The 20,740-nt window shown below is 47.8% G+C and overlaps 1 protein-coding gene across 1 annotated transcript in view; it reads right to left on the bottom strand.

Annotated features, from left to right (window-relative positions):
- Positions 1–20,740, bottom strand: part of TG (thyroglobulin) — a 237,253-nt gene that overhangs the window by 125,376 nt on the left and 91,137 nt on the right. Inside the window, exon 35 of the mRNA XM_032415805.1 lies at positions 14,154–14,216. Coding sequence (XP_032271696.1) covers positions 14,154–14,216 — 63 coding nt within the window. The remainder of the gene's footprint in view (positions 1–14,153; positions 14,217–20,740) is intronic.

The following is a 20,740-nucleotide window of genomic DNA, read 5'->3' as shown; positions in this document are numbered from 1 at the left end:
TGCTCGGCGGGAAGCCTGCTTCTCCCTCTCCCACTCCCCCTGCTTATGTTCCCTCTCTGTCTCTCTCTGTCAAATAAATAAATAAAGTCTTTAAAAAAATAAAGAAAGAAAGAAAAAGGGGGGAGTTTGGACACAGAGTGGCACATACAAGGAAGATGGTGTGAAGACACAGAGAGAAGAGAAGATAGCCATCTACAAGCCAAGGAGATGGTTATGGAACAGAGGCTTCCCCTGTGGCCCCCCGAAGGAACCACCTGCCAACACCTTGATCTTGGACTTCCCAGTTGGTGGCATTTTGCTATGGCCACCCTAACAGACATACAGTGAGTGAATAGTCAGTAAAAACATCCTTTCCCTGATGTGCCTCACTCTTGTGGTCTGCCATGGAAATGCCAATCCTGATGATAATTCTTACCATGTAAAACCATACATATTCCAATGGATAATATGAATATTAAGTATTTCCTCTTTACTAGACACACTGCAATGTGCTACTGTGTTGTTCTATTTCGTCCACGAACAGCCGTGTTCACAGGGGTGAACCAGAGAGGTGTTGCTGCATGCTTTAAAGGGGGGTCATTCTGGGGGCGCCTGGGTGGCTCAGTTGGTTAAGTGTCTGCCTTCAGCTCAGGTCATGATCTCAGGGTCCTGGGATCAAGTCCCGCATCTGGCTCCCTGCTCCGTGGGGAGCCTGCTTCTCCCTCTCCCTCTCCCTCTGTTCCTCCCCCTGCTTGTGCTCTCTCCTTTTTCTCTCTCTCTCTCTCTGACAAATAAATAAATAAAAAGTCTTAAAAAAAAAAGAGGGGTCATTCTGGAGGCACCCTGCCTGGCTGACTCTTGCTTCTGCCTACTGCCAAATCTGACTTTGGGTAAATTACACTCTAAGTGTTTTTTTTTTTTTTTTTTAAGATTTTATTTATTTATTTGAGAGAGTGAGCAAGAGAGAGAGAGAGAGAGAAGAGAGAGCATGAGATGGGAGAGGAGCAAAGGGAGAGGGAGAAGCAGAATCCCTGCTGAGTAGGGAGCCGGACACGAGGCTCAATCCTGGGACTCTGGAATCATGACCTGAGCCAAAGGCAGATGCTTAACGACTAAGCCAACGAGGCGCCCGTACACTCTAAGTTTTAAAAGTTATCTTGTCTTAATCTATGTATTGGAACAGTCGTGACACCTGTCTAGGGTCGCAGTCGGCTACTGATGTCTCTAGCCTTCCGGGGGGGTTGGGCGCAGAGTGCAGGCAGCTAGGGCTGGTCCTCTCACCTCGTTATCTGAATGCAGATGTCATCATCCTTGACATGTGTCATGGCATGAAGTCAGTGGGCTCTGGACACAGGGTGAGGGCTGAATGGATCAATCTCTGCAAAATGTTTGGTGCACAATAGATGCTCAATAAGATTTATTAAAGATTTGACTCCCTGTGTTGCAGCCTCCAAAGCCAGAGCTTCTACGTCTGTGCCATGTTGCTCTACGCATGAAGCCCTCTATGCTGTCGCTTCTGAAACAGGGCACTTCCAACCAAATCATGAACGTCAGGAGTCCTGATAGGACTGTTACCACCCCCTCACCTCCCTGGTCAAGACTGTCACACAGTGGGCCATAGCTTCTGGAAAGTGGCCCAGGAGGCCCAGAAAAGACACACTGAAGTAATTCAGGGACTTGGGATGAAGCACAGAGAAGACAACAAATCTCTAGGCCAGGCCAGGGGCCAGCAAGGTTTTTCGGTTAGAGGCCAGATAATAAATATTTTAGGCTTCGCTGTCCACATTTGTTCTCTGTTTTTTTTTTAAAGATTTTATTTAGTTATTTGAGAGAGAGAGAGTAAGTGAGAGAGCACAAGCAGGGGGAGAGGGAGAAGCAGGCTCCCCGCTGAGCAGGGAGCCCAACACGGGGCTCAATCCCGGGACGCTGGAATCATGACCTTTGCCGAAGTCAGATGCTTAACCAACTGAGCCACCCAGGCTCATGACCTAAAATGGATGGTTGCCACCAAATGTGCCACCTTCTTTTTTAGCTGTCAATTTCATTCTCTCTTTTTCTTCAGAGCCAACATTCTTGGGAAAAGTTTGTAGTTTCCACTTTCTCAAATCACTACTCTATAGTTTTGTTTTTTTTTTCTCTCTCTTCATCCCAGTACATTTGCAAAGTGTCTTCCATGACTAGCCCAATGAATGTCTGCAGTCCAATCCCATCTTCCTTGAAATTGCCAGTCACGTCTCCCTCCCCTGGTCTCCATGACACCCCGCATCGCCAGCACCCCAATACCTTCCTACTGCTCCTCTGGCTTCTCTTCTGCTCTTCCCTTCACTGCTGCTATTCCTCAGGGGTCTGCCCTTGACCTTTACTGTTTAGATCCAACACACTCTCCACGGTGATCTCACTCTCCCCATGACTTAAAATACTGACACACTGATGATTATCACGTTATCTCCAGGCCAGGAGCTTCGTCCAAGCCCCATGCTGAGACAGTCCATGTTTACTGGACCCTTCTAAGCAGATACCCCGAGGCATCATAAACTCAGCATATTGAAAGCTGAAGGCTTACTCTTACTTCCATCCTTACCCAACATCTTTAACTAGTTCCCTTCTTACATTTTCTGTCTCAGAACTTAGCACCACTATCCGTGAGACTGCCAAACCTGAAACGTTAAACGTTGCCCGTGACTGGTGTGCAAGTAGACCGAATGTCCATCTAGAAAGGACATTATAGAAGGAAAGTTAAAATAAATGTTCTTTTAAGTCTAAATTTCAGATTCTACCATTGTAAGTGGGTACTCTCTCTGGGGTAACACATCCTATCTGAATTTCTAGCAAAAACATGGCCTCCAAACTTCCTCCCGATCTGTCTGCTGCCTCCCTTACCTACCTCCTCAGCCACATCTCTCATCTAGTACTCCCTACCACCCTAAACTCACGTCTGGTGGTCTAACAAATCACTCTATGTTGTAGGACTTTGTTCACTACTCCTTTCATTCAACATGCACTTACAAAATGAAGTCAGTGTTGGGCGCCTGGGTGGCCCAGATGGTTAAGCGTCTGCCTTTGGCTCAGGTCATGATCCCAGGGTCCTGGGATCAAGTCCCGCATCGGGTTCCCTGCTCAGCAGGGAGCCTGCTTCTCTTTCTGCCTCTCTCTCTCTCTGTCTCTTATGAATAAATAAATAAAATCTTTAAAAAAAATGAAGTCAGTGTATTCATATGATGAACTCATATCATCCTTAAAGATACAATCAGATGTCACTTCCTATGCAAACCCTTCTAAAGCTCCTACCTCCACTGCCACCAACCTGTCCCACTAATATGTCTACACTTCAACATACACATGACATTGCAATTTCCTTGTTTTCAATCTCTCTGTTAAATTATGAGCTCCTGGGGATCAAAAACTCTGCTTCAGTTTCCATTGCTTCTCCAAGACCTCTCTTAATAGTATATAAAAGTAGTAATATAGTTGTAGGTGGCATTTATTAATGGTTCCATGTGCTAAACAGAAATAATAATATCACAATTTTGCATGGACTGCCCAATTCATAAATGTGTATTTAATGATTTAATTAATGAAGTTCCTTAATTAATAAAGAAGAAATGGGATACCGATTCTTTTTTTATCTCTGTAAAGATTAATACTATAATTACTCACATACCACAAGACCTCAATAAATAATTATTGAACGAGTAGATAAATGGATCAATTAATCACCTAAGAAACAATTAATGGTCCACCAATTTAATAATATCTCACTTGTAGGTGGTGCATTCCAGTTTATGGAACATTTCATTCACATCGCAAGATTTAATCACTATGTGCATTAGTTGTATTAATATTACTATTTTTTGAGGGACTGAACTGGAGCTCAGAGGTGGTGAATGACATGGTCATGGTCACAGCTCATGGCTGGCAAAACAAAGACTTGACCAAGACTGCCCCCTCCCAGTCCCCACTTCCCCACAGCTACCCCTTTCTCCTCACGGCTCAACTTCAAACATAAAGTGGTTCCCTTTAGTGGCATGCACTTCGCAGGCAGAGATTTCCAGAGACATCTAAAATGGTCCAACATCTGTTGAGGTTATGAACTGTGGGTTGGTGAGTAATCATCTTTTACACCAACTTCAAAGACACTGCTGGAGAAAATTTCTAACTAAGAAAAACACATACACATGAAACCAGACTTGGAGCAATACTCCCTCTATGTCCTCCTAACAAATGACTAAGTTCATCACCAGAAAAATTCCTACTGAAAATTCAAAGGCTCACGTTATATTTGATTTCTCTCTAAGAAGTCTGACTCATATTAAGTGGACCCCTTCAAATCCTCCCCACATACAAAGGCGATCTGGAAGACAGGACGATAATGGAGTTTTCTGAGAGCATGTGAACTCCTCTTTCTTGAGGTCATTATGTGTGATCCTGGGTCCTGGGTCAAACTGCAGAAATTCAGGGGCACAAATGCATCTGGAGAACCAACATGAGCTGAGCAAAGTCATTCCAATAATGCAGAGATCTCTCTCGGGATGCTGAACAAGAGCATCAGGCAGAGGCTGGTCTGACCTCTGACTGGACTGTGGGCACCTCGCCCCAGGTCACGCAGTTGCTCTGGACCCAGGAAGTCAGACCCCTGAGACTGCACTCAGACCCTCTTACTCCCGTGACAGTAAGGTCAGCTGTGGCTGTCACCTTGTCAGTTACATACTGTGTGTGTCAGGCACTGTGTTTTGTGCTTCCCTCCGTGACTTCATCCAAACCTCACAGTCACTTGTGGATGCAGGGATATTAAGAAATCTGCCTTCAGGACACTCAGGCTCAGAGCAGTGACGTGACTTGCCTGGGGTCATACAGACTAAGAACAGAACTAGAATTGAAACCCAGATTCACCAAAAGCCAAAGTCTCTCTGCTTCACTGCATCTACTTCTACAAACATCTGCCAAAAACTTGCTTGCTTGTGCGTAAGTTATCACAAAAACAGAAAAACAAAAACCACACCTTAAAGCATAACTGAGCCAATAATTAGAATCTCAAAAAATAGAAAACTCAAAGGGAAACTTAGAGGACATTTAAGCCAACTCCTCACACAGCAAGGGCATCTCCAACATGCTTGAATACTCCAGTGGCGGAGAGCTCATCACCTCTGTCTCCATCACAGCAAGACCACCTCTGACCCTGTCCCCTACTCATCCCCCACTGGCCCCCCATGATGCCAGATGACTCATCCATACTGAGGCCTCCTCTCAGTTGCTCCTGGCTCCTGAGCTGGGCCCTCTCACCTCCTAGACTCTGCACACATGGGAGGGAAGGTGACTGCTTCCATCATAAATCAAATCCAGTTCCTCCAAAGAGGTCAGGGAACTCAGCAGAGACTCAACAGTGGGGAAGAATAAATGAGGAATGACCAAAGGATCATTAAAATGAAACAAAGCTTTATATAGCATTAGCCACTTATAACACAGTATTACTATTTTTAATCAACAGTTGATATTATTATAATCTGTGAAACTAAAGGAAATCTACTACTGTCGATGGATTGCATTCAGGGATGGTTTAACCTATAGTCAGCTACATAGAATGACTTGAGGGGCTCTAGGAAAGGCAACCTGTTTAAAATATTTCCTCCAAATACTTGTTAAATGGCCTGAGAAATAAAAGTTTTCTGGTTTATCCACTTGTTAAAATGTGAAAAGTCTTGTATAAAATATCATATTGACATAATATCAATCATTTTCACCTTAGTTTTAATATTTTGTTAACTCCATTAGGTTTGACAAGAGTTTTCAAGCAGAGCACTAGGAAATGAAACAGTAAACAAACAAGGTGCTTCCACTCCATGACGGTTAGCTAACTAAGGCTGATTTGGGGGTGGGCCCTGCCTTGGGATGGAAGTTCCATAGGGGAGGCATGATGCTGAGAAGCATGAAATTATGAGTTTCCCAGAGTGGGCTGAAGGCCAGGAATAGGGAGGGAAAGAAAATCAGGTGGAATCAAAAGTCAGTTCCCTCTACTTCACAGTTTCCATTGGGGTCATTTTTTATCATGTGGTATCTGATTGATTCCAGGCTAAAAAAACACCTCCTATAGCTAAGCAAGAAACCTGAGAAAAATCTTTAAAGCTAAAGCCAAAACGACCAAATCCAAAAGGTAGTTCCTAGCTGGCATATTTTCTTCTTGACTCTATCTCCCTTAAATTTGATTGAGCGAATCCTTGATGGGTGAGGTGCAAAACTCATCCTATCTGAGGAGGAAGTTTCTGAGGAAAATCCTAAGTCTTCTCCATCCCCTAAGATCTAACAAGGGCTCAAGACCCAATCATTCAGCAAACATTAATCAAGTGTCTCCCAGGCTTACTATGGACAGCTGCACAGGTTGTACACTATACAATTGCAGAGACAGCATTCATACATACTACCTGTGAAAGGGATCCCTTCGAACTGGCAATGCTTGACCTAATTTAGCTATTTCAACAAAGCCAAACGTCAGCAGACACTGGATGAAGTAATTTTACATATATCTCTTTCAAGCTTGACAACACCTCTTTGAAGTAGGCATCTCATCTCCATACAGGTAAGGCAGCTGAGACTCAGAAAAGTTCTTGAAATTGGTCAAGGTCACACAACTAAGGAGTGGCAAATCCGCTGATTGCAGTTGCCCGGGCAGTGTGGTCCTGTGGCACAGGAGCATCTTCCAATACGCCACCACCCTTTATTCATTTATTCTTTCTTCCAACAAACATTAATTGAATCACTATTAGCTTTAAATAGTAACCTAGAGCAAATGGAATATAAACATATTCAACCTAACTATTATAAAGGAAATAATATCGAGCATCTACTGTAGACCGGACACTGTGCTTTGTGTGAAGGATCAAGCCATAAGTTACAAATTCCATTTCTGGGAGCACAAAATCTAGCAAGCAAGAAGGAGTACACTCATTCATTCAGTAAATACTTCATAGTACTAACTAAGTACCAGGCAAACTTCTAGGGGTTAAGACTACAGCAGCGAATAGACAGATGAAGTCCCAGCCCTGTGCAGTTTCCCTTCTGGAGGAAGGGCAGACAAATATTCGAGAAGTAAACAGTTGAGAAGATTTCACAGCAGACAACAAAGCAGGGTGGGAGGTGAAGAGTCAGAGGTGACGTTAGCTCAGAGTGGAGGGCAAACAGACCCCGTAGAGGTGCACTAGGAGGCACATTCCCTATTGTCCTTCCACCTGCCATTGCTGTGATCCCATTTTACCAGCTGTGTCCTTGTGCTTCTTGGCCCCTGGGTCTCAGAGGAGAGGTCGGGGGTTGGGGGGGCTGCTAGTTGTGAGGCTGTGCCCAGAGCGGGCTCGGCCCCGCTGATTGCAGTTGCCCGGGCAGTGCGGTCCTGTGGCACAGGAGCATCCCGGCTGCACGTCCTGCTCAGAGAGGGGAGCTGGTCCCCGGGATCCGAGACCCATTCCCGCACAGCTGTTCTCATGGGGTCACTGCACACTGTGCCCTGTGAGCTCCTCGGCAGGGCGCACACACACGCAAACTCTGTGCGTATTTGGAAAGGAGATGTGAGTTTTACACAAGCTGTTGGAGTCGGTGCCTGTTCATCTGGGCCTTCCAGCCCGAGGACCAAAAGGATTAAGAATTGACCCTTGTCTGGGTTACTGTGTCACCAGTCTAGTGGCTCAATGGGAAGACGATGATGCACCTGCGCCGTCTTTGGTAGCGCCCGCCGTGCCCTCAAGCGTGCCCTCGATGAGACTATTAAAGTCGGCCGCCCCTGGGGTGCACGCTGTGACCTCAGGAACGAGCCTGTCTGCCCAGCTGCCGGGAGTGCTGCTGGCCCCTCCAGAAGGTCATGCCTACATCAATGTGTGACCAATGTGAGGGCACAGACATTTTGAAGGTCATCCCAGCATCCCAGAAAGGGCAGCTGAGACCACACTGCAGCTCACCTTCTCCCCTGGCCAGTCCTACACCTTCTCTTTCCCCCTCCCACCCCTGCAGGTACCATTCCCTAAACAAGGACCTGCACACCAAACCCCTTCAGAGTCTGATTCCTGAGGAACTCAACCGACTACAGTCAGCACATTTAGTGGGGAGACTGGGTTTGAATTCAGACTGGTTTTGAATCCAAGCTCTACCATTTACTAATTGTGTGACCTTGGACCTCTCTGACCCTTCGCTTCCAAATCTGTAAAATGGACATAATCATGCACATCTCATAGGGCAGCTGTGAGGGTTAAAATACGGAAAGCACTTAGCACAGTGACTGACATAATATCCCAATAAGTAGGGATTTTTTAAAAGAGGGGCACCTGGGTGGCTCAGCCGGTTGAGATCCGACTCTCAATTTTGGTTCAGGTCATGATCTCAGGGATGTGGGATGGAGCCCTGCGTTGGGCTCCACTCAGCAAGGAGTCTGCTCTCTCCATATGCCCCTCCCCCTGCATGCGCTCCCTCCCTCCCTCTGTGTGTGTGTGTGTGTGTGTAACATAATATAATTGTATATTATATATAAAATTTTATAGCTTTGCCCGTTAAGCCAGTTAAAGGCTGTGACTTAGCAGAGCCATTTTCTCTCTCTTCCTGTTTCCTCTTCCATGAAAAGATGGGTTTGGACTTGTGAATTATCGCTGACATTTCTTAAATACTCACTTAATCAGGTTCTGTGCAGAGCATTGTACTTTACTTATTCTTCCACATGAGCCTCCTACAATCATCTATCTTATTTTCTACCATCATCCCTGTTTCAAAGAGGCAAGCAGAGGCATCGCAAGGCTGAGAAATACGGCCCCAGACCTCAGTGGCTGAGAGCTGGAATAGGACTAGAAGTTGGGTGGATGGACTTCAAAGCCCGTGGCTGCACCATGTCCCATTGCTTCCCACAATTAGATGATGGGCACGCTCCTGGCCAGCACTGACATTTTTTGGGATCATACGACTCTCTGGCTTAATGGAAAACATTTGCAGAAATGATCAACTGAATTCCATCAACCCACTGGCACAGCTGACGGCAAAGGACAGAGGCAAGGCGGACAAAGTTGATGGACCATAACTGCATGGCCCGAAAGACTGGTCATGCAGCCGCTTCCATCACCTGGACTTCAGGCTGTGGCTATCCCTGAGCTCCAGCCGGCGGTGAGGAGAGGCGCTGGAAAGCCGGCCAGGGCCCACCGGAAGGAGGCATGTGTCTCAGCACCACCTTGCACCCTCCCAGCCGCAGGGCCACTCACAGCCCTCCGCACCTGCTGCTCCCAGGGGGCTCATGCTCAAGGGCTGGAGCATTTCCTAAGGGGCATTTTGAAGTGTCAGGTGAAATGAACTTAGAATGCAGGTACATATTTCCAAAGACTCATACTCTGTGTTTTCCTCTGGTTTGCGATCCAAAGACTCTGTGTTTGGGCATGCAGGAGACGGGGAGACAGTCGTCATCCTACAGCAGCCTTCAGCGTCTGAGCAGACGATTCCTGCTAACCCCAAGCATCCTCTCTGGATTGGTTGTTGTGGGACTTTTAAGAAGCAATGGACGTTTTCTCTTATAAAGAAATGACATCTTTACTGTTTCACTTGTTTTAAAAAATGTACAAATTTTCCCCCAAAGAGTAAAATGGTACTCTATACACAGATGACACAACTGTCCCCATTTTCTCAAAATCGAGCTTGTCCATCAGCCAAGGCATCCCGCTCACAGCCCCAAAGGAGAGCCTTCCAACAGTTTGAAAGCTCACTGTGCAACTATGTAAAGCCCTTTAGGGATGTGTGGGACCCAAAGTCCTCTATTTCTTGGCCCCTGTCCCCCACCCAGCCTCTCCTTGCCCCTTGCTGGCCCTGGGATCCTGAAGGACTTGTATCTCCCTGCATATGCGGGGCCAATGCACACCCTGGCCTTCTCTTCGTGCACCTCCCTTACCCAGGATGCTTCCTATTCCCACCTTGGCATCTGGCAAATGCTCCATCCTTCTTTATGACCCAGTGTGGCCATGATGCACCTGTGGTGTTTGCCCTGCCTGTCTGCGGTGAATTTGGGGGATGCTTCCTGAGGCCCCACTGTGGTAAGTGGCCCATCTCCTTCAATTTTGACTTCCTGTGCCTTTCTCCTGACCAGAAGGCAGGCTCCTATCTTTGCAGTCAAGACTTCCAACCTCCACACAGTGCCTTTTCTGGAATTTAAGTGAAAATTCAGAATCCATTACTCTAAAAGTGGCTGGCATACATATAGTCACTGAATTGAACCACATTGAAGTGAAAGATTAGCTGTTTTTCCCTAAAATATTTCTCTAACTTGCCCACCCTTGAGCTCGCTGCCACTTTCCTCCTCACCCACCCCCAAGAGATCCTACCAAGGTCGAGTGCCACACCCAATACCAAGTCTCCTGCCAGCTCCACGCTCCAGTGCAAGCTTTTCTGTACTGCTCATCTGTCTCACCTCACCGCATGGAAATGTCTCCAATGTCTGCATGCCCCAGGCTGTTTCGTGCCCCTGGGCCTTTGCACACACAACCCACTCTCTCTGAAGGAAAGGCTTTCTGAAACTTGGCCAGTTGACAAACTCCTGACATCTTCAAACCAGCTAGTGTGTTAGAAACCTCCCTGGTGCTCTAGTACATGGTATGTACCCCAGACAGATGTCTGAGAGTTCAGAAGTCACCTTCACCCTCACACCATCCCCACTGACCAATTGGTGTCTCAGAATCCCCTCTTCAAAGAGGCTTTAAATGGGTGGCTGAATAATGCTGACTCGTCACAAAAAACAAGGCCAAGCATAGATGTCCAGACAAGTCTAGGACTGGAAGTCTATCTCTGTCACCCTTTCCAGAAACTCAAACTAACCAGATATTCTTATCTAACTCAGAGGGGGGCCAAATGCATGGGGGTTCAAATCCCAGGTGTTAATTTAACCTCTGGGACCCTCCGCTCCCTTATTTGAAAGAGAGAACTTACTACCATCTAAATTTCTTAGGAGCATTAAATGATTTGTAAAATGTTTGGTGCTTAGTAAATATTTCCTTTTCTCCCAGAACAGAAAGTGTATAAAGATGAGCATTTTACATATACATGGTGCTTACACACGTGTGCACACACACACACACGCACACACAATCCATGTCAGAATCATGTTGACATACCCCCCTGATGCCCACCAGGGGAACACGCCCAGACTCCTAATTCCAATTTGAGAACTCTAAGCACAGATGGAATGTGAGCTCTGACATCCCTCCCGCCTCCAAATCCCACTCGTCAAAATCACACTTGTTGAAAAATACTGTGACACGTCACTCTGCCTTGGAAAGCTCCACTCAGATCCCCAGCCTGCATGCGTGAAGGGGGAAGCGAAATTCTACCTCCTTTTCTTTCTTGTGTTGGTCATTCAAGTGCCAGGAATACAAATTATCACAAAACCAGAGTGGAGGCACTCTCGTCACCTGGAGGCAGCCGTGCTCTGATTTGCTCATATTGCACAGTATGCATTTGACGTTCAGAGTGGGAAACCAATTCTTGCTAGCCAGGATGCCTCTGGCAACAACTGCTGGAGACCAGTTTGGCAACACAAACCTAGAGTCTTAAAATACAAAGTTGTCAAACCCAGTCATTGTGCTTTGGAGAATGTGCCCCCGGGAAGTAACCTAGACGTTGGGAAGAGCTTTATGTACTCAGGGATTCATTGTGGTATTTCCATAATGGTGAAGAGTCATAAACAATCAAATATCCAAAAATAGAGGAATGAGTTAGTAAAGGGCAGTGTGTCTACCTGGTGGAGTAATACGGAAACCATTGCTGGTAACACTGACCTGTCTTTACCTGCTTCTTTCTCACCAGACGGGGAGCATAGTGACGGTAGGAATGTGGACAGAGGAACGAACGAATGAATGAATGAATGAACATATACATGCATGAACGAGCATATGCATGCATGAATGCATGACTTAGAGAGATCTGTAACAATTTGGAAACACACACACAATGCTCTATTAGATAAAAACAAAAGAGTAACATTGTAGAGAGATTACAACTGCTTCAAACCACAGAATAAGCCTAAAGAGATTAGAAGCAAATAAAACAATGTTTGAACCAACATTACTTCTATGTAACTCTGTGATTTTTTTCTCTATATTTCTGCATTGTTTGAATTTTCTATAACTAACTGATATTAAAAGAGGACCTGTCTCCTGAGATTTATGTGAAGATCAAATGCTTAGTGCAGTGCTGAGGACAAAATGGAGCCTTCACCAAATGCTGAAAAGTTTCAAAAAAGACTATATTCTCACATCTAATTAAATGCAGCACATTTCTCTTCTCTCCCTCCTACAAAATGAAGTAAAGGGATTTAAAATGACTAAACCCGCAAAAGATAACACACAAAAACAAGAATGAGCAAACAGCAGATAAAGGAACTGAACACATTTTCAATGAGGAGAAGAGGGAGGTGTGTTGATGGACCTGTCAGCGAGGAGGAGTTAATACTCCGGGTGCCTGCAGAGCAGAGTACGGACTGACCTGCCTGCTCCACGGGCACCCCAGGAAGCCCAAGAAGGTACCATGGAAGGCAGGGGTGGAACATGGGGCTGAAACAGGAGGGTCAGCCGCCCACACACGGGGATTGCTAATGGGAATAGGAGGTCGCTCTTGCACTTCCGGGCTCCCCAGTGAGCCCTATGTACGTGGATGGAATAAGTAATACTCTTGTTTCGACCTCAAGTCTTGACATTACTACATGTTGCAGATGAAGGGGAACTCTGGAAAGGGCGATAAAAGAGAACCCCAAGTCTTCCCCCATTCAAGGCAGGGACTCAACAGTCGCTCCAAGACGGACAAATCAAGGAATAGCAGGATCCCTGTGTTATTTAGAAATGGAGAGGCCAGAATGAGAAAAACCAGCTGTAAAAGTTAAATGTGGTAGCCTCTGGAAGCAGAAATGGCAGGGGGTAGAGGTGAGGCAAGGAACCAGTTGGGTTTTTTTAAAACCATAAATCTTTGGGGACAATTTGATTATTCCAATTGCTTTTACATTATCTTGATAAAAGTCGGTATCAACCTTGACCAGAGTCTGGCTGGGATATATATTCACTGCTTGGCCTTGGGTGTGTTAACCAACCCTAAGCGCCCCCGTCCACCATCCATGACTTGGCAAATGGTGACTCCCACCTCCCAGCATTTCAAAAAGCTGCCACCAGATCATACACATATGGTGCTTGCACCCAAAATCCTAGACATAAAGTCTTCAAGTGTTTAGACACAGATATAATTCTGTATAGAATGTGCAGGAAAAAATACCCATGTGTGCATATATTCTCCAAAGTTAGCTCTTTGCACTGGGTGGAAGAAACTCACAACCCGGGTTGTTGAGGATGTTTGTACTTTTAGCCACAGCCTTGGCCAAGTGATTCCCTCCTACACAAGCTATATTCTGTCTCTTCAGCCAGGACTATAATGACAGGTTATAGTCTGAAGCACCGCAGACATCATGTCACAGGACAGGAATTAATGTTGTCGCTTGGGCCCTTGCAGTCATTTCCTGACTTAGGGAAGGCAGAATAAGGATGTGCGTCGAGGCCCACGCTCGCCTGTCCTGCGCCCAGCTCACCGCCCTCCAGAACCGGCCCAGTGCGCCCCACCGCCCTGCACTTCCTGCTGCCTCGTGACCAGACAGGACATGCAGTGGTGGGGCCGTGCGCCATGTGCAGGCTGGGGCGGCAGCTTCAGTCCGGGCCATGCTCCCGGGCGTGGTGCCCTGCTTCAGATGGCCCTGTGCCACCCAGTGGGCTGAGGGCTGAGAGCCCCCTCTCCTCTGCATTAAGAAATAGCTAGTTCTATCCTTTGGGGCCCTAAGTGCCACCATTCTCAACATTGCCCCAGGACGGTACAGGTCTAGTCATTCTTGGACCGGGGGAGAACAATCCTTGGAATGAAAAGTGCAGGAACCAGACGAAACCCTCCTCTGCTTCCAGTGGATTGCACTATTCAGCCAAGGCATTGATTCTCCGGGAGCCGGTTTTCTCATCTGTGAAATGGGCGTGGTGCCGGCATTGCCCTATCTATGCTTGTGTGCGGTTGACAGGAGCTTGAATTAATGAAGGCGAGAGGGCCGTGCGAGCTATCCACCACTGAGCAAAACTAAAGGGAAGAGGAGGAGAAGGGAGAGTGAGGTGGCTCCCTCATCAGAGGGGTGGAAAAGACCATGTGCTTACCTTTCTCCGGGAGGGAAGGCAGAACCACCGAGGGGCAAAAACTGGGAGCATCATTCTGAGCAACTGAAAAGAAGAAGAGGCAGCCTTTTAGCTCCCCTACACCCTCAAAGGCATTAACAGGGGTTCATGGTGGTGATGGCGAAATTGGACCTGGAAGGCAGGCAGGCTGTCACCCTGAATCGGTCAGGATGGCCTAGGTTGGGGTGAGGTGACAATCACATCTCAGTGGCTTAAAACCACCACCATGCAGGAGAGTCTGTCCCTCACACCCAGTGTCCACTGCAGGTGGGCTGGGGCTTGGCTCTGTGTCATCCGCCCTGGGGCCCCACGTGGAGCAGGGCTCCACCATGCCCCTGGCTTCCACAACACTGCAGCAGGGAAAGAGAACACAGCAAACTTCGCTCTTGCTCTATGGCTTCTGCCTACAAGGGACACACCTCATGTGCACACACGTCACTGACCAAAGCCAGCAGCGAGGCTGGGGGTGAGCAGGTGCAGTCCTGCCACATTCCGGGGACAGGTGGGGGACAGCACACGTGCTGATGGCCATCACTTTCTGACTCTGTTCACTTGGCTAAGGCACTTAACCCCTCTGAGCCTATTTCCACATGTGCACGATGAGGATAATACAATCTACCTTGAGAATGACCTTGGGATGACAGGAGACTATGCAGTGCCAGGCACGGGGTAGGAGCTCAGTAAGTGGTGGGTATTCGTGGTGCGCAGCATGGCGGGGTGGACAGAGCATGGACTCGGAGCACAGACAGACCTGACCTGAATCTCCGTGTACCACTTAGAAACAGTGTGGAGGGACAAGTCATCTGCCTTTTCTAGACCTAGTTTCAGCATTGACAAAAGGAGGATGTTGTAAAAAATTAAATGAGAAAGGGGCGCCTGGGTGGCTCAGTTGGTTGAGCGACTGCCTTCGGCTCAGGTCATGATCCCGGAGTCCCGGGATCAAGTCCCACATCGGGCTCCCTGCTCGGCGGGGAGCCTGCTTCTCCCTCTGACCCTCCCCCCCTCTCATGTACTCTCTCTCTCTCTCATTCTCGCTCTCTCAAATAAATAAATAAATCTTTAAAAAAAAAAAAATTAAATGAGAAACCAGGCGTACTGAGTAGGTGATCCGTAAGTGCTAACTATCTTCTTCCCCTCACTCTCCCCGTACTGAACAGATCTAAGCTCCATCAGTATTTTCTCCCAGTGGCCCAAACTAAGGAGTGCACACAGAATCTCCTCACTTGCCCAGCTGCAGGGGGCGTGGTCAGCAGTCAAGGGCGGGGCTCTGGGGTCAGCTGCCCAGGGCAACATTGGCTTGGACGCTTCCCTCTGTGTGACCTTGACAAGTTATCTCACCTCCCTATTCTCAGTGTCCTTGTCGGTAAAATAGAGGTTGCAACAATATGTATGTCAGACCTGTAAGGTTTAGATGAGTTGCTACGTGTAAAGCTTTGGCTTACAGTAGGCACTCAATAAATGCTGGCCGTTATTCGCTCTTGACATTGCCCTTCCACAGGGACACACTTTGCCACGTTGTGTCTGTTGTCCTCGTCTGCCTCCACGACAAGCCTCAGATTAGAGTCATGCTCTGTTCTGGCCCCTACAGGGCCGCCCCTCCGCTGCCTTCTTCACTTTGGTCAGGTGAGCTATGACCCAGCCGTTCTCAGTTCTAGAACCTCCAGTTGTACTGTATTTTTTTTTTTTTTTTCATGGCTCCACCTGCCTGGAAACACCTGCTCCCTCCAGGCATCATTCTAAGGCTCTGGTTCCCAGGCTTGGTAGCAACACCGAGCCGGCCCCACCCCCACAGTGTCTGATTCAGCAGGTCCTGGATGGGGCCTGTGATCTGGCATTTCTAACAAGTGATCAGGTGATGCTGGCCCAAGGACACACTTTGGGAATGACTGAGCTCTGGTTTCTGTCAACCAAGATTCTGTGAGCTCCTCAGGCGACATTCAGAACTACTAACCACCGTCATGCGCCATTACACCCAGCGGGCCAGCTTGGTTTGTTTGTTGAAATATTTGTCTTTCCTGGAAGAGAGTGGTTCTCAGAGCAAAGGTCCTGAGAGTTAGTGCAGTCTTCAGAGAACCATTAGACCATCCGTATCAAGGGCATTCAAATGTTCTCACCCTCGGACCCAGTAACTCTGTTTCTGGAAATGCATCTTGAAATTCAAAGTAAGCGCAGCCTGCAAAGGAGATGTTTATGCAAGTGTGTGGTATTATATTGTGTTGTGCTGTGTCGTGTTGTAGTGTAAAGAATGCATATGGGATACATATAGTACGCAGTGTATTTTATTGTACTAACGGATCACTGGAAACTATATAAACGTCTCACATCACAGAAGCCTTAGGTGAGTCAGAGCTCATTCTGGGGAGCCCTGCCATGCAGCTCATCTCAGCAGAGAACGGGTCATGTGACTCCACTGCCGTTGCTTTCCTTACCTTTCCTCACCTTCTGGCAGTACTTCTTAATAGGGTTGTGCCTTTGGGATGAGGCAGAGAGCAAGTCGGTAGCCTACAATCGCCGTGGTGGGGACATTTACACCACGACAAGTGGCATCCACCACGAATCAGGGCTTCCCCTCACCCTTGCCACCTGTGCAACACTGGCCAGCACAGCACAGAACGGGGGTGACAACAGGCCCTGCCTCATCGGGTTGCTTGGGGACTAAAGATGTTGCTGCAAAATGCCAGCCCGGTGCCTAGAGGCAGCTTGGTGCAGAGTACCAGGCAGGAGCTGGGGGCAGGAGGCGAGTGAGGATGAAGAGTGGACCGTTGTGTACCCCACCTACATGTCTAATTATGCCTTCGACGAGGACTGCACGGAGGCATAATTAGAAGGGCTTTTCATTTCCTTCCCAGGTTATGTTCCTATATCTAGAATTGCTACAAGGTCCAAGTGCATTTGCTTAGCAGAGGGCAGGAACTATGTGGCTTTGATTGTTTTTTGGCTTTCTTTTTTTTTAGAAGCGACATTTGACTTTATAAACAAACCAGAGACCCTGCCCCACTTGCAGGGCATGCACAGCTGCAGAAAGAATGGGCAGCCCTAGTTGTCTTCAAAGAGCAAAAGGAAGGTACCAATGCCCCAGAGGCCCGCCCCTTCCAGAAAACCCTGGGCTCTGGGGCTCTGCCTGACCACAGAGCAGGGCCCCACTACTCCCACCCTGGATGCTAAGAATGCTTGCTCTCTGGGTCCTACTGCCGGGAAGGGGCTGCAAACAGCCTCATTTGCATACACAGTTGCTCAGCATGAGCCTCAGCTCTGAGCTGATACATGGAACTTTCTGTTCACTGTGGACAGCAAAATCAGATAGGGTATTGCCGTGGGCTCTCTGGGGTCCACTCTTGGCGCTCCCTGCTCCCGGGTGCCAGGAGGCTAAGCTCTGGCCTTTGCTCTGCGAGCAGCCTGGTGCAGACTGCCCCATTACCTGCAAGCAGGTCTCTGAAGGCCTGAGGGCTGTGAGGGCCAGACCATGGCGCACCCCACCTCCACGGCCTGCTGCCTGTCCCCACACGGCGGCCACCGCTCCCTTCAGCCAGCTCTCCTTCATCTACATCCAGACTTGCCCTGGAACCTCTTTTGCATAACCCTTCCTGTGCTCCAGAAGCAGCGCCCCCCCAGGTGGATCCCGCCACAGGAACACTGGCCACATCCCTGAGTAGCTCTCTGATTACACAGAGAATAATTATCTCCTCACGAGGGGAGAGGAATGGAGCCAGCTTCACAGGGGGTACTAAATTCGTACAGGGGGAAAGCACTCTAGAGTTGGTTGTGACACAGTTAGGGCTGAAGAGATGTTCCGTTTCTCTCACATCTGCCTCCTCGGCCCAGTTGATCCCTCTGTAGGCAGCACCTTCTGCCTCTCGTGTTCCCACAGCGCTTGACGTGCGGTAGGAACTCAGTGAGTATCACTTCCTTTCTCTTTCCTCGGGGCTAGTTCTTCAGAAACAGGACCCATGTTATGCCTCTTGTCTCTGGCTCTCAGCCTGGAGCCTGGTCAGGGCCCTGTGGTAAACGCTCAGTATAGATGTCAGTACACCAAATGGCCAAGCCATGGTTCAGAGTCAAGGGCAAAGTCTATTAGGGAAATTCCTGCAAAGAATTTTTCTGTAAAAACTAATGCTTCATGTGCCAGGACTGACAGAGAGGGGAAGATTGGGGTCCCAGGCACCCTTCAAGGCACAGGCAGGCAAATGACAGAGCCAGAACTCAGACCTAGTTCCTTGTGACTGACTCAGTCTTTATGGAATACAGTTGGGTGAATAAGACACGATTCCTGGGTGAGCTGGGGCAAGTGACTTAACCTCCCCGGACCTCCCTTTCATCTAACAGTGGTTGTGAGGATTAGACAAGCTAATGCTTCTGAATGTTTTATCCAGCCAGCCATACCAGAAGAGTCCAATGAATGCAGGCTGGATTGGTAACACCAGAGTCCCTGGGCATGGTCCATGCTCAGTCAGTGTCCACGGAAAGAGAGTACCACTGGGAATTTTTAATCCCCTGGCCTGGAGTTTCTGGACAGAACTCTGAGTCCCCAGCCTGACCCCACAAAATATATATTGGAAAAAGCTAGTGGTCTGTGCCGTCAGATGAAAAGAAACAGAACAGATGGAATGAGTCGGGACAATGAGCACCTTGTGTTCTTTGCCTTGCCAACTCCTGCCATGATGTTGTAACACTCTGGTCTGATTCCCATGATCTTTCTGAACAAATGACTTATTTCTTAAGCTTCTTTTTACCCAACTCTGCCCTGAGCAATATGAAGACAGAAAATGACATTTTTCAGTCTTTGGTGGGATGAGGAAATGGGAAGAGGGATGGGAAGAGAGATGGGCAGAGAGGTTTTGGAGGGTAAGAGTTCTGTTTCGAAGCCCCCTCAATACCCATAGCTAGCCTCGGGTCTCCTGCTGGGCCACCATACTCAGCAGGCACTCACTTCTCCCCTGCCCCTGTGAGTTAGTGAAAGCCTATATGGCACATTCTTCTCTAAATAGAAACCCAGTGAGGCTCTTTCATCATACAACCCTAATGTCTTTCCTAAAATAAATCAAGATGTTAAAATAAAATTAAAAGCATAACCTTAACCCTGAGTGAATTCAGATCAAGGATCAGTCACAGGATGCTCAAGGTAGACATCAGCAGGGAAGATTCCATTCAGCCTGCTAATAATTAACTTGAAATAAATCTCACCTGAAGCCAAGGAATGCCTCTGGGATTAGTAGGCTCATGAACAAGGACCAAGAGCCAGATTCCACCAAGAAGCCCACCCCTGGCCCCTCAAGTTGGATATGGCTCTGGAACCAGAGGCCAAACCACTGACTGTTTTGGTCTGTTAGCTTATTAGTCAGTTTTATTTTACTTTTTTCAATGTATTAGTCAATTGCTTATTAGTTAATTGAGTTAGGAGAAAACCAGTCAAAGGGTCTGGACACTTTCCCATCTGATCATTCATGGGATATCAAAGACCTGCCAGGCAACATGGAAATGGAGGAAAGTCAAGTTTGGGGTTGTGAGCTCTGGGCTTGCAACCTGACTCTCACTGTGTGGTTTGGTTGAGTAGCTTCAACTTTCTATGCCATCATCTCTTCATCTCGAAAAGGAGGAAATAATGCCTACTCCACAGGCCGTCATGCTTAGTGAATTATACACCCATGGAGAAATGCCAGCACGAGTAGGGACACATCACCCATGTGGACACACAGCAGATGCATGGGTCCTATCGGTTCTCCTCTCCTTCCCTCCTTTGGGCAACGTGTTGTGTTGGGAGATGTGAAGAGTGCAGAGATCAAAGCTATGGATCTCTAAGTTTCCTTCAAGCCAGACATCCCATGACTCTCATTTCCAGGGCAGGTGCCCCAGCAGGGCCAGCATCTGTCCTATCATCAACTCTGAAACTAAGGAGGAAGCCACTAGTAGGAGAGATTGGAGATAATGAACCTCAGCTCAGCCTCTTCAATGGACACCTACTCAGACAGGGTTTTCAATCTCTTTGTATCTGAGATATCTTTATGAACTTGCTTCTGGGACACAAGGGGAGGATGACCAGTCTCCATGCAGCTCCCCGCTGTTCCTCAGGTGTACCCATACCCATACACACTGGACGGTAGGAGCCGATAGGGCCGGAGTGAGTCTCCCTCATGGTTTTACCAACGGAGAAATGGAGGAAAAGGAAGACTTTTCCAAAGACAAACCTACAGTAGATGGCAGATCTGGGAAGATACTACTATCTCTTCATTTGAGTACAGGAGCTTCTCCATCACACCATGCAGACCATTCATTCATTCATTCATTCACCATTTTCAAATTGAGCTCCTAAAACGTGCTGGCATATAATCAGCACAGGTGTGTGAGGTACCCACACTGACACAACACTGCCTTGACCCTGACATCCCACCTCCACCTATGTGGTCAAATGTACATTGCCCCCTTCTCCCTCCCTGAAACTGTCATGTGTCCCATTATCCTGATTAACTGACGAGTTTCAAAAAACTAGGGACCTTGGCAGAGGGCACAGCTGTTGGTTTCCCCTGGCCAGCAGCATCATCTTAACTATACTTTGGGGACCCTCCTCTCCCTCA

Source organism: Phoca vitulina, unplaced genomic scaffold (genome assembly GCF_004348235.1).
Source record: "Phoca vitulina isolate PV1807 unplaced genomic scaffold, GSC_HSeal_1.0 scaffold18, whole genome shotgun sequence".
NCBI classification, from domain to species: domain Eukaryota; kingdom Metazoa; phylum Chordata; class Mammalia; order Carnivora; family Phocidae; genus Phoca; species Phoca vitulina.
The sequence above is the reverse complement of the archived record's forward strand: the minus strand, read 5'-3'. Positions and strand labels throughout refer to the sequence as shown.